Source organism: Dermacentor albipictus, chromosome 5 (genome assembly GCF_038994185.2).
Source record: "Dermacentor albipictus isolate Rhodes 1998 colony chromosome 5, USDA_Dalb.pri_finalv2, whole genome shotgun sequence".
NCBI lineage: Eukaryota > Metazoa > Arthropoda > Arachnida > Ixodida > Ixodidae > Dermacentor > Dermacentor albipictus.
The window spans coordinates 8,888,809-8,901,981 of NC_091825.1; the positions used below are offsets into that span (position 1 = coordinate 8,888,809).

General features: G+C 47.4%; 1 protein-coding gene across 9 annotated transcripts in view; it reads left to right on the forward strand.

Moving 5' to 3' along the window:
* tefu (Serine/threonine-protein kinase tefu) overlaps nt 1-13,173 on the forward strand; it is a 1,084,056-nt gene that overhangs the window by 228,118 nt on the left and 842,765 nt on the right. For all 9 annotated transcript variants that reach the window (XM_070538252.1, XM_070538256.1, XM_070538258.1 and 6 more), the window contains 2 exons: nt 10,539-10,652; nt 11,649-11,755. In XM_070538252.1, coding sequence (XP_070394353.1) covers nt 10,539-10,652; nt 11,649-11,755 — 221 coding nt within the window. The remainder of the gene's footprint in view (nt 1-10,538; nt 10,653-11,648; nt 11,756-13,173) is intronic.

A 13,173-nucleotide genomic window follows, 5' to 3' on the forward strand; every position in this document is an offset into this window, starting at 1 on the left:
TGTGCCTACTTCACGGAGTGATTTATTCCAGACATAAGCACGCATTCGACAAAAAACAATCTTTTTTTTTGTTTTCTTGAAGAGATAGGGTTGGGATGTTCAGGCATTGATGACTGTGTCTATAACCTTTTGCAGCTGGGATTGTCAACCTAGCGAGTGTTTTTTAGCAAAGCAAGGCACCTCTGAAAGGGCGGTTTACAGCCACATGTGCTATAGTGTGAAGCAAGCCGCCCCTCATGACCATTCTCTACATGTTATTATGCTCTCGAAGCCTATAATTTAATCGCACCTAATACAGTCACTGACACATAATTTGGACTCGACGAGAACCGCAAGAATGTCCGAATAAAGGGGAGTCCAAAAGACTGGATTCACTTGAAAATAAGTTACTTTGTTCATGCACGACTGTTCCACGAGAGGCCAAAAAAGGTGCACCGTATTCTCGGACCGTCACTTTCAGCGATACGTTCAATTTCGTGTGACTAACACAAAACACATCAATGTCTATGAGTGACAGCATTCCTGGCACAGTGCCAAGCACGCGATCTTGTCACAGTGTGGAAATTAATAAAGGAAAAATCAGACATCCACCTGTTCGTAGCAATTGCTACAAAGGAAACCCATACGGGTTCCTCAAAAGAAAAGCCTCGCAGTTGAAGGAAAATTCGTCCTGGTCTGGGTCTCGAACCCGTGACCACCGCCTTTCCAGGCCAGCCGCTCTACCATCTGAGCTAACCAGGCAACTAGCAGATGGCAGGGCTAAGTCGAATTTGTCGACAACACACGAAACAAAGGCAAGTGTTTGACGTAGTTGTTCTGCGGAAACCCGTAAGGTGGAGAGAAGTAATTAATAAAGGGGAAATCAGACACCCACCTGTTCGTAGCAATTGCTACAGTGTGAAAATGTTGCCACCTTTCCACGCATCCGATGCTAGTCTTGCGCAATATCACAAAAGTGAAAGTGTCTTCAAAAATGATTGTCCAAGAATACAGCCCAATTTTGTCAAGGAGTTGCATGCACACACGCTTGCCTTTGTCCCAGACAAACCCGTCAAACTGCCGGACACTCCATGTCGTAGACAAAGCCTCCTTTTCCATCCGGCTAAAATGCTGCTCAGTCTCTGTCATCAACCTCGAATGAAAAGCTACTGGGCGACTCTTTCCTGATGGTTGTGTCTGCAACAAGACCACACCAAGTCCAAGAGGAACTTGTGTCTACGGAAGTTGTAGTAGCGTATGCGGGATGGTATTTGGCCATGCAGCTGTTTGATGCCAAGAGTTCCTTAACTTGGGGGGCTTGAGGCACGCCTCAGTACCTTTGTGCGAACGTTCACCTGTTCTGCCATGCTGCCCGGTGGCTCGCCAAGTTCGAACCCATGGTGGTCAATAACTCTGTGACATATGAGACCCCTACAAACTTTAGCGAATGCTGCCTCTTGATCTTGCTGCCAGGTCCAATAGGCAGACATGTGCAGGAGGGAGCGGATGGGCGCTGTGATGTCGGAAATGTGTGGCAAGAATCTGGCCAGGTAAGTCATCAATCCCAGCAATTAATTGTCTGCCCCTGCCACATCCTTAGGAGTTTCCATGGCTTGGACTGCCTTACATGGATCAGGCCTGATGCCTTCATCTGAGACAATCACTCCAAGGAAGGAGACCTCAGAGGCCCTGAAAAGGGCATTTTTCCAGGTTCAATATGATGCCGTCCTTAAGGGACCCTGAAACGATTTTGACGAATTTGTACAAACAAATTGGGTTGTTAAAGTAGGTCCTTCTGATCATTAATTGATGCATCTAAGTGCTCCGCGTAAAGTGTGTTATTTATTATAAGGTTTACAAAGATAAAGATGTACATCGCTGCCGATCGCAGCACACTGCTTGGTGGAATTTTCAGCCACCCCTACCCGTACGACGTAAATCACCCAATTGACGTTAGTAGGGCAAGCTATTCGATTGGCTGCCCAGGGTGCCTCATTGATAATTTTTCCACCTTTATGGTGAACAAATGATGTTTGAAATAGTTGGAATGTTAGTTAATTTGTTTCTATAAAAAGAAAGGAACAAAAGAATAATGTACATGAACAATTTCTCGCTACACTTACGCACTTCCGGCACACAGCAAGCGTTGTTTGCTTGTGTTGCAATGTGCTTCATTTTGACGAGAGCTCCGTGGTCAGAGTCGGTCTCAATCTTTTCGCGAGCACTATGATTAGACTGTTGCTTTGTGGACTGCAAATATAGCAACTGGCAATATGTCAAGCTGCGACATCGTGACCCTCTGCAAGGCAGCAGAGGAGCTGACTGGCTGCAGCGCATCGAACTGCTGTTATCTGATCGGCGCCAGGATTTGTGCGTTTGTGGCCGTCACTTTACACAGGAAGATTGCTAACCCCCGTCACTTTACCCCGGAAGATTACTAACGCAGTAGCGTTTCGCAAGTTTGGTATTAGGGCAAAGGCAAGTTTTAGGGTACCGCATGGGGACAGGATTTTCTACCGTGTTCCAGCACATGATGCTCTGCGATCTGCTTGTTCTGCCTCAGTATTCGTGTAGCACTGAATTATACCGCTAGTTATGTTTCCTTCAGCACAGCGCACAAAATTGTGCGCTGTGCAAAATCGTGCACGTTTCACGACACCATATTATAATACACGGACTACAAATAACAAAGTTTTTGTTAATGGTTTGCTTATTGACATAAGTTTATTGCATGTTTTCGTGCAGAAGAGCCTAAAGAGAATTGCGTATTGGTGACAAGGCTAGCGATACAAGTTTTATGTCTGTTTCTAAGGGTAATTGATGGTGATAAGCAATCAGCTGTTTGGCGCAAAGTTGCGCTTTTTTTGCTTCGAGTTAGTTGACGTTCTAGTAAATGTGCGGATCGAAGTTTAGGGTTCGACATACTTGTGACTGCGAAATGTACTAGCAGTAGGAGCAGCACGGATGGTCTGCCACCCATCACTCAAGCAAATTGCTAGCACTTTTATGCTTCACTGCATTGCATAGTTGCAGTGCGGCGAGGCTGACTCGGAAACGAATCGAATAAATACCAATATAAGTGTCGCGATTGCTGCCAGCAAGGCCTTCAAGCTTTTAAAATTGACAGCTGCACAATGTTCAATGTTGTGCCATCATTTTTGTGAATCACAGGGAAAAATTTAGCCATTAAACATCGTACGACTGCTACGCTTGCTCTGCGGAACAACTGCACAAGTGACCAGCTTAGAATGCACATTGTCCCATTGTAGTGATGGGGAAGAAGCACACAGTATTTTGTCAAAACAACGAGCCATTAACTTTTTATTGGGCAAACTCGTACCTAGAAAAACAAGGGACACTCAAAGCACAACATAGCGACGAGCACTGTCGCCAGCCGTCGAAATCTGGTCGCGGATAGCCCGTTGTACGTTCCAGCCTAATTGCTGGTGTTTGCGGGCGTTACGGAATGTACACCACAACTCGACAAGATTAGTACTACTACACAAGATCCGCAACAACATTAAGAAACTTGTAGGCACACCTTCTGCTGAATGACAACTTTATTGATAGGTCGTGAAAAACGGTCACTGGAAAGAGATTCAAAATGTTACATATAAATATCATAGCAGTTCCTCCACAAGAAACTTACCGATTAAAATGACTAAGACAATTAGCTGCAAGGCTCCTTATACAAAGTCTGAAAAATTATGGGATTGTAGCTCGGTCTGCACGACTTACCAGACTTGCGATTACCCACGAAGAGGTGGCTAAAAACATGTGCTTATGGGAATCCCTGTCACCAGTGCAGTCGCACCTGAAAAGCGTGAAGCAGGGGAAGCTTGAAGATAGCATATGCGAAGAGGTCATCGCTAATTCTTACTAAACGTAACCTGTAGGGCTGGACGTGTGCGCTTACCTCTGCCTACTCAAAACAAGCAGATCCACGTTTGGCACGGCGCTCACGAAAGTGAGCCCACGCTGGGAATCTGTAGAAATGCATCGGTTTTGGCATTTTGCCATGTTCGCAAGGGTCTTCTCACAACCTACGGCACAACACATTTGCCTGGACTTGGTAGAACACGGCATTTTCACATGCAACACAAAGAAGCAATGAAAACACCACGCAAAGCGCCGACGCGACCTTCGGGACGTGCGGTCGTCACCCCAGGCTATTCCACTGTTCTGCGAGGCGCCGCCACCTGTTCAGCGGTCCAGTGCTAATAGTGGCTGCCATCTAACTTTCTTGCCGCATAGAAGGATGGCTTGACTGACAAACTGAGGTGGGAGCATGCCACGGTGGCATCACAGAATGGCTTCAGTCTATCGAGAGCGACTGTGATTTCAGTGTGTTGTAATAGGCGCTCGGTGTAAAAAAGCTTTTACAAAATATTTTTACAAGAGAAGCCCCAGTGCATCTTTTGGGTCTTTGGGGCAAACCAAGGCCCACCAACTTAAAGGGACACTAAAGGTTACCAGAAACTCAAGTTAAAGTGGTAGAGCAATGTTCTAGAACGTCTAAGGCGTCAATATAATCGCGAACAGAGCTTTAGTAACCGAGAAATTTAGGTAAATACATGACACGATTTGAGACCCCCCAGCGACATTCCGGTACTGGCCCGATGACAAAAGCACTCCTCATAATTTGTGTTGCTAATACTCAACTACTCGTATTAAAAATATCATTTCATTCGATTATAGTACGGAAAAAAATGCTACTTGTCTACATGTATTCGATTCTAAGAAAAAATAACATTTTGACGTTACCCTTCAGTAATATGGGTGTTCGAAAGGTTTCGTTTTCGCTCGACTCTGCGTGCTCGACTCTGCGCCGCGGACGCTTTGGGGTTTCAGTAGTTTGGTTATCGCGTCGTGCTGCGAGGGTTCTGCTGGCTCGCAAAACTTTCATTTGGAACAAGCAGCGAGAATGCCACGTCCATGTGATACCGTGCGAGGCCCTCGTTGCTGTCCCGCTCCGGAGAGCCGGTGTCGAGGTCGCCGTCGTAGTACGCAATGACGCCGGCAGCGCGAGCCCTCAGCAGCAGGTCGCGCTCGTCAGTGCTCAAATCGCTGAAGTTGAGCCCATCATCGCGAGCCAGTCTGTCGGTGTCAGGGTCCGTTGCGACGAGCGTCAAAGTTTGCGTCATAGAATGAAGTACCAGCTTATGGGCGTCTTGCGCTGGAGTTTGAGGTATAGTAGCGGCGCCTGGTGGCGGTGCGGGAAATGACATCTGGGTCGTACCAGCTTGGGTCGTATTGAGCCCTGGCTGTGGTGAAGCACGTTTCTAGGCCGAGTTTTGCGTCGAATTCGCACTTTTTTATGCCCTGTTGCGAGTGCGAAAAGGCTCGTCACTTCTCACAGACCACGCTGCGAGCTCGCCGCAGCCTATATATAGTTTAACGAAAATGGACTCTCCGTGTGCCGTTGGACGTAATGCTGGGAGCAGAAGGAATCGGTGATGCCGATCCGGAGAGACCTAGCCCAGCCTCGAAAAGGCGTCACCGTCATTACTTCTGCGTCGTGGCCTGCCATGAACAAGAAGGCCTGAATCCCAACATCAGATTCTACTGTTTTTCTTCAGGGCCTCACGAAGTGGAGCGTTGGGCGCGCTGCATAGCTGCAGTTTGTCGCGCTGAGTACGCGAAACTTCGTGCCATGCTGATTGCTCCGCCTGTCTTGAAGCTTGCTTGATTATCTGCGTTCGAAATTTCGGTCTTTTGCTCCTACAGTCCCGACAGCAGACTGACATAGCAGCAGGCATGGCTGGTAATTCACGATTCGAGACCCGCCCACAGCGACAATTAACAATTCGACCGATGCGAAGTGGTGAAGTGTGTGCAAATGGGCACAAATGGTCGGGCTCATTCGATGACAATTCACTACTATTCTACGAGCAGCACAGGTTAAGAGAGTTAAATGCGCTCATCCTTGATCTCAAGCCACCACGTTGAGGCAGCGCAGCAAGGCAGTATTGATTGCAGCACATCGATGTTCGAGCGCTGTCATTAAAAGCTACATCAAGCGAGCAGCGCACAAGCTCGCGCTACAGCGCGATTCGCACGTACGTGCGAGCTCATATCCATTGCATCAGTTTAGCGGCATGCAGTCAACAAAGATTGCAGGAGGCCCGCCGTTTGGCGACATGTCGAAAGACCGCTGCCGTCGCGGTGCGTACGATCGTGCGCTCGAGCAGTTCGTACATCGTGGCGCGTACCGTCGTGTGCTCGAGCAGTTCCGTACACATGATGTCTGCTTATCGCTGCTGTGGATTCATTTATAGCACGCTTTTCCTCGCATTTGTGCGCCTGAATCTAGCAGCTAGCATGCAAACCTTACCTGTAGTTCCACTTCGTACGCGACTCGCTTCACTTGCGATTGACACCGTGCTAAAACTTTGCCGCCTAATTCTTGAATGGCGTACACGTATTCGGCACTGCATAATTTCTTGCCTTTACGCAGTGTGCCACCTTTAAAAAATCTTCGGCGCCCGATATACGCAGCAGGCCGTGCTACAACACAACCGAAAGTGGCGGGTCCATATTGGAAACGTGCTTTCCGAAGCAGACTACCGAGCTTGGTACGACCCATTTTAGGACAGAGGGCGCTTTTTAGCACCTTTCTCGCAGCGCCCCCTGGGCAGTGCAAGAGCCCCATGTTCGCGCGTTTCTCCTTCCGCTAGCCACCATACTCCTGCTTTAGCTCTGCTGCCGGCTCTGTCTTGGCTCTGTTTCTGGCCGCGCGTTTGCGTTTTGCGCAGAAAAGCCGTAGCGCCGCCTGCGGACGCCGTTCTACTCACCGATGGCGCAACGTCACTATGAGACCATGATGTCAGTACTCCTCGATCGGAGGGCAGGCGATTTGAACTGCGCTAGAGGTATGCGGACGCTTCAGAACGCATTTCCTCTTAAAATAAGTCTCTCCTTGGCACGAAACAAGCGTTTCGAGGTTTCTGGGATGGTATTTCAACAGTCCACGTTGGCTTAATAGTAACCTTTAGTGTCTCTTTAAGCAGAAGCAGTAGCGAGGAAGACCACTTCGACATGAAAGGGAGAGGTGAGTAAACGGCGCAGTTGTACGGGAATGGTTTCGACACCAAGATGCACTGAGCTAGCACTGAAGGCTGAAGACAGTTGCTGGACAGTTGCTGGGAGAGCAATGCTGACATCCCGAGTGGGTGCTTCCTGGTGATCAGCAAAAGGCCACAAAGAGAGCAAGTCACCAGACGGCTGGTCATCACTGCATCACTGCAACAAGATCGGCACCTATCATCGAGGGGTCATCCAGCTCTGTGCCTGTACCAATGTCCTTTCTGGAAAGGCAGGTGAAGTGACTGGTTCGAGGTGCACCCATAGCCACCACTTGTTCGGGCACCACTGTTGTGCCAAAGCTAACAACTTAAAGTACACTTGTATAGTGTCTTTCGGTAACAGGCTCCGGGTGTGAACGAATTTGGGCCAGTGGTACCTTCATGCGGCCAGGCCTGGTGCAGCAGTTGCAGCCGCTAGCTCCATTGGTTGATTATGTTTATTCTTTTTTGGGCTCCCGAAATACCCCCCGGAACCAAATTCAAAGAAAGCATATTACACTTTGGAGTGCATGAACATTACTGAACATGCATCTTTCAAATGTGACTGAAGCTGATGAGGCCATTCTGTTACGTTAGTTTTCATTGCAGCTTTGCCAGCTAGAACGCTGAACGTCCTGGATATGTGCGGACTCATGGCTATAGTATGTACATTTTCAATGGTTCTCTACTTTTGTCTACTTGTTCTAACATAAATAAAGGAGGCCTTCATCTGTGAGAGCTTTGTGTTCCAAGTAAATCGTGTGTCTTCGCTTCCATGGGTCTGATAGGTCAAGAGCTTGGGCACCGAACGCAAACACAGGAATTTATAGTCGTCGTTTGCCTTCTCAGCAGCGCAGTCTTATTCTTATAGAGTATGTTTTTCTTCCTCGTGCTCCCCAGCTCTGGCTGCGGCTGGTATGCGACTTTGTGGGCTCTGCATCAATGGCTAAGATCAATGCCGGCCTTACACGTGCACTGGTCGACACTTACCGTTCTCGTCCTGCCAGGCTGTGTGAAATGCAGCTAAGACTTGATGTAACAAACTATGATATAACGAGGTTGTCAATATAACAAAGCATTTAACTTTTTATAACCTCTTGTCCATAGAACATCACGTAATTAAAACCACAATATAACAAAATATGTTTCTATGCGGTTTCAATATAACGAAATTTTGCTTCTGCAGCAAAGGAATACTGAGACAATAAATGGAAACTTCTGTGTACACAGTTGGTCAAATGATTGACATACAAGTGGCTAATTGCAAACGCACCTGTCAAATCGCATGTGGTGTTAGGAGAGCGACCACCGAAGTGAAGCTGCTTCATGTTCCATATAATGTCCAAGTGTGATAAGATCCTATCACATTCCGCGCACTTTATGCTTTAATGCGAGTGAACGTGTGCGAGGGTGAGAGAAGAAAGATGGTGGCTTCACGCATGAGAGCTGCCTTCCTGGGGGACGGGAGCAAGGTCATGGTAATGCGATCAATCGCCTGCAAGGTGTGTCGCTATTTCTGGTGCACACCTCGGCTGTGGCTGTGCATGGTTGTAAGCAAGGCTGAGCGCATACGCAGCCGCGCACTGTGCTTTATGCATAACCTGCCACATATGCAAAAAGCGGGTGTGCCGAGATGGCATGGTATCATGTAAGCTGTTTTCCCACATGCACATTTAGTATGAAAGGTTGTGTAACTTCGAGTTTCGGTGACTCGTTGGAGCGAGAGGCAGACGTATTCGCTCCCCGCAGCCGGCACTTTTCATGATGGCAGCGTCTCGGTGCTGGCGACGCTATCAGCGGAGGAGGCGGAGTGCACGCGAAAGTGTGGCTCACTTTGCTTAATTCGCACCACCTATGTGAAGATGTCATCGACGTGTCATGAAACCGTATCATTTGTCACCAACTCCCATATTCATCAAAATAAAACTGCTTTCTTATTCACGTTTGCCTTTTTCGATTGCCTGGTAACTCGGAAAATTCTGCTGCCTCTTTCCATGTAAGAAAAATCAATTGGCAACTGTACTCATTTGCATAAAAGGCCAAATTTCAATACAACGAAATTTTGATATAATGAAGCAAACTGCCAATTTTACCTACCTTGTTATATCAAGGTTTAACTGTAGAACAAAACTGAAGATTGGGCTAGTTGCTGAAACATTAAGATTGGCAAAGCATAGTAAAAAGAAAAAGGAGGAAAATGGACAAGGAATCACAAGTTCCGGCACATGTATGATAGGCAAAGCATATAAAAAAAAAACATCAAGAAAATAGAAATGTACGTATTTCTTTGTCCATGATTTTTATGCTGCTTTGCCAATCTACATGCATTAAATGCACGGCAATGTTAACGGGCACAGCAAAATAATGTAAACTGCTGAAGTTTGTGAGGATCGTTTCCTGTATGCTGTCCGCAGCGTGCAGCAAGACAGACAGAGTCAACCAACAATGTTGACACCTGGTTAAACCCACAATGGGTCGATCAGTGATGTTGATTCCTGCAACTTGAGTGTCAAGTAGTCAGCGAGACAACTACCTGTTGGGTACACAGGTCTCGTCTTTTGCATGCGCCCTACAATTCCCATGCCTTAGCTTGTCGTGATAAGTTTTGCTTGTGGGGTGCACTTGTGTGCTGCTTTAAATATTGCCTGATACCATGAACGTGGCCTGCCTCATGCAAGTCACGACCTTTCTCAAGAGCAGATGCATGAAAATGCATTTTCCCCTTCATCAGGCCTTGGAAACTGCAGTATAATATTAATGCAAGGGCTGTGTGCACCTTTGCCCATTGTCTGCATCACATGCCATTACTCCTGCAGCCGTGCTTAGTGGCGCTGTTTGCCAGCATGCTGCTGGCGACTTGAGACAACAGTCAATGTCCTGAGAAAATCTCACTGCCATTTTGTAACTGATAGTTTGTTAACTTAATCTGTTGTCTTTACACTTTCACTTGTCTTCTGGCAAATAATTCTCAAAGAACTCATGTGTGGGCATGCCAGTGTTCAGTATTCTCTTGGTGTACTGAAAGGAAGTGTTATTGCAGCATGGTTAAACAGAATTGCTCACAATGAAGGACATGGCACAACGTGCAAGTGGCATTTTTGCCCCCTGAAAATTGACTAGGCTGTAAGGAAACTCTTTGTGGAGGCTATGGGCAAGCTGCAGAGGTGTAGTTCCCACTTACCTGTGGCAAATATTAGGTTGGGCAGACTAGACGCTGTCTAAATGATAGGCTCGGAGAGTGTAATGACAGTGTAAGATGAGGGGTGGCTTGCTTACCACTGCAACACTCTGTCATCAGAGTGTGAGCATCCCTTTGTTTGAAAAAAAAAGAATAATATTTAATGTTGATTGTGTGTGCTTGGTGTCAGTACTATATGAGCGTCACCTGTGCCCTATTTTGAAAGAGCCATTTCATGAATTTGGTGCAGGTGATTTGCATGTTTTGGCTGTGGTTCTGCATGTCGGGACCATGATCGCGAGTCATTGATTGTGCAGGATGGATTTGAAACGCTGTGTCCTTTTGTGCTACCATGGGGTATCTCATGCACTTGTGCCTGGCCAGAGACCACCATGGCCCCTGTGGAATGTAGTCTGGGAACAGACGTCCAAGTGAGTATCATCTATGCGTGACCATTTTGCAGACACATTGGAGAAAGTGCATTCCTCTGTGTGGGCTTCTTTTCCTAAAGGCTAGTTTCATGATTTGTGGGGATGCGTGACTCTCACGCGTCCCCTGTTATCTTGTTTTCTCGCATAGCTATCGTCTCCCGCAGTGCGGCTTCGCCGCGTGGCCTGGCGCCCACGGCGGTCGGAGTGGTTGAAGCGCAGTGTGAGAGATGGCGCGAGTGTTGTGCTGCTAACGCCACCCACAGGTGGCGGGTTTAGCAGCACAACACTTGCACTGTTAACCCCGCAAAAAGGACAAGGTTTGGGATGGCAAGCAGCGCAGACGTGCCGCGCGTGCGCCAATCCGTGCTTTTACGAGACCGTCTCGTGTGGCTGCCTTCGAACGCGCCACTGTTCGCGTGACCGTACACGCGAACGACCAGACGTTGGGATCCAGCATGGGGCAGACATATTCGCTCGTTATCCGGTCGCGGTGAGTCGGATTTCTAGATTTGTCGCGCGCCCATCGGCATGTTTTGTGGATAGCAACTTGGCTAGCAGGCATTGACCTAAGAAAGGTGCACTAAATGCCCTTGTGATTGTTTGCACTACTGTGTTGTCGTTCCTTTGTCCCAAGAGCACGGATGAGAATGCCACAGATTATACAGCGCAGCATGACAGAACGAGGACAGAAAAGAGCGCTGTGTATGTCTCCTGTTCTCATCCTGTTGCGCTGGACTTTCTTCCTGTTTTTTATTCAACCATGTGGTATGTATGCAAGTGGGATGGGGAAGTGTTGCATCTGTGTATTAAAACTGACATAAGACTTTGATGCTATGCCTGACTGTGGTTGTTTAGCTTTGCTCAAATGGAAAGTTGTGCATGTATGTTGTAGTGCAGAGGTATAATTTCAGTATTTTCACTGTTACAGTGTAAAGGAGCAATGCAAATCCCAAAGATTGTGTAGGAGAGTGTAGTGATGCGTGTGCCTGTCTGCAGGACAGTCTTCCTGAACCAGTGCGTGGAGGAAGGCCATCTGGTGCTGCAGGAGCTTCTGCGGAAACAGCTGGCGCCCTGTTCCGACCTTGGCTCCCTATTTTGCCCAGGTGACCTGGTTGGTTGGCTGCCAAGAAAATTGTAAAATTGCAACTATCACTATATCCATCTTTCAGTGCTACATATAGGGCTTTTACAGACTTCTGCTGGCTAGCATGTGGTAGACAAAGAAGTTCAAGCAACATTTAAACGGAAAATTAGCACAGCAAAAATATTGAGGCTTAGCCTGTGGGACTACAAGTTAAGCAAGAATACGAAATTTTTGTGATGGGGTGATAATTATAAGGGCTGAGCTTTTGTGAGGACCACTTTCTTTGTGCATTGGCATGCAGTATTTTCCAACAGGAGGCAGACCTTGCCTTGTGAAGTACCATTTGGGCTTGTCTTATAGCTGTGTTTGATGAATGTGCCTGTGTGGCCTGCTTAGGGCTGATGCAGATATGTCTGAGGTTTTCATTCCCTTCAAGCCTTTGTGGTAGGGGTGTTGTGCAAACGTACGTTGTGCAAACTTGGCCTCCTGATTCGGAAACTGTTTGCCATCGGTGCATGTGGCACCGATGACTGCACATAACGGTATTCACGGCATGCTGACTGGAACATTAACCAGGCGCACACAGCTCGAGCATGAAAGGAATCTTTATTCGAGTTTTGCGGTTGCTTTCTTTCTTGATAATGGAAAGGGAAGTGGGAGCAGGTAAGGGAAAAGATATGCTATGCAGCAGTGCCAGTGGGATGTTGCAGAATACAGCCCTTGTCTCTTCTTAAAAATGACAATGCTGCACTGGCTTGCACTGCCTTGTTCAATGACGGGGGACTTTTTCGTAGCTTCACCTAGACTTGGGGTAGTTGGAAGTGCCGGGTTGTGAGGCTAAGTGGGTCCTTCCAAAGCTTTAGCAGTATTTGAAGAAAAAAAAAAAACCAGTCCAAAAACACAAAGGAAAAGAGGAGAGGTTCACACCAGGAGAGGTAACCAGTCGTGGTGCGAACCTCTCCTCTTGTCCTTTGTGTTTTTTTACTGGTTTTTTCCTTCAAGTATGTACCAACTGGCCCAGATTTCAACCCTTCTTTAGCAGTAGCCATAGGGTTATCCGAGCCAGCCATTAAAAAAGGAGACACGCTATTGGTGATCATGGTATTTCTGACCAGACTTGGCGTCTCGTCAGAAACTGGGTCGCTAGCAGCAGCCTCAGTGACTGGTGACTTCGGCGATGAATCGGAGCACTTGATCGATGTGCTGCCTGAAAATGGCAGTAGGGGTTTTTAAAAAACGGTTATCATCTGCGTTTCCGTTGCTGATTTGACATGTGCAGGAGTCCATTTCTCTCCCTTTCTGTAATTGTGGACATGCATGCTGGTCTAGTGGCAATGCCCAGTCATTGCTCTCATCTGCTGCACCTGTACCAATCATGAGGAAGCAATTGTCTACATGTGATCTTAATTGGTAGCCGAGAAGCATCTATGAAGGTGA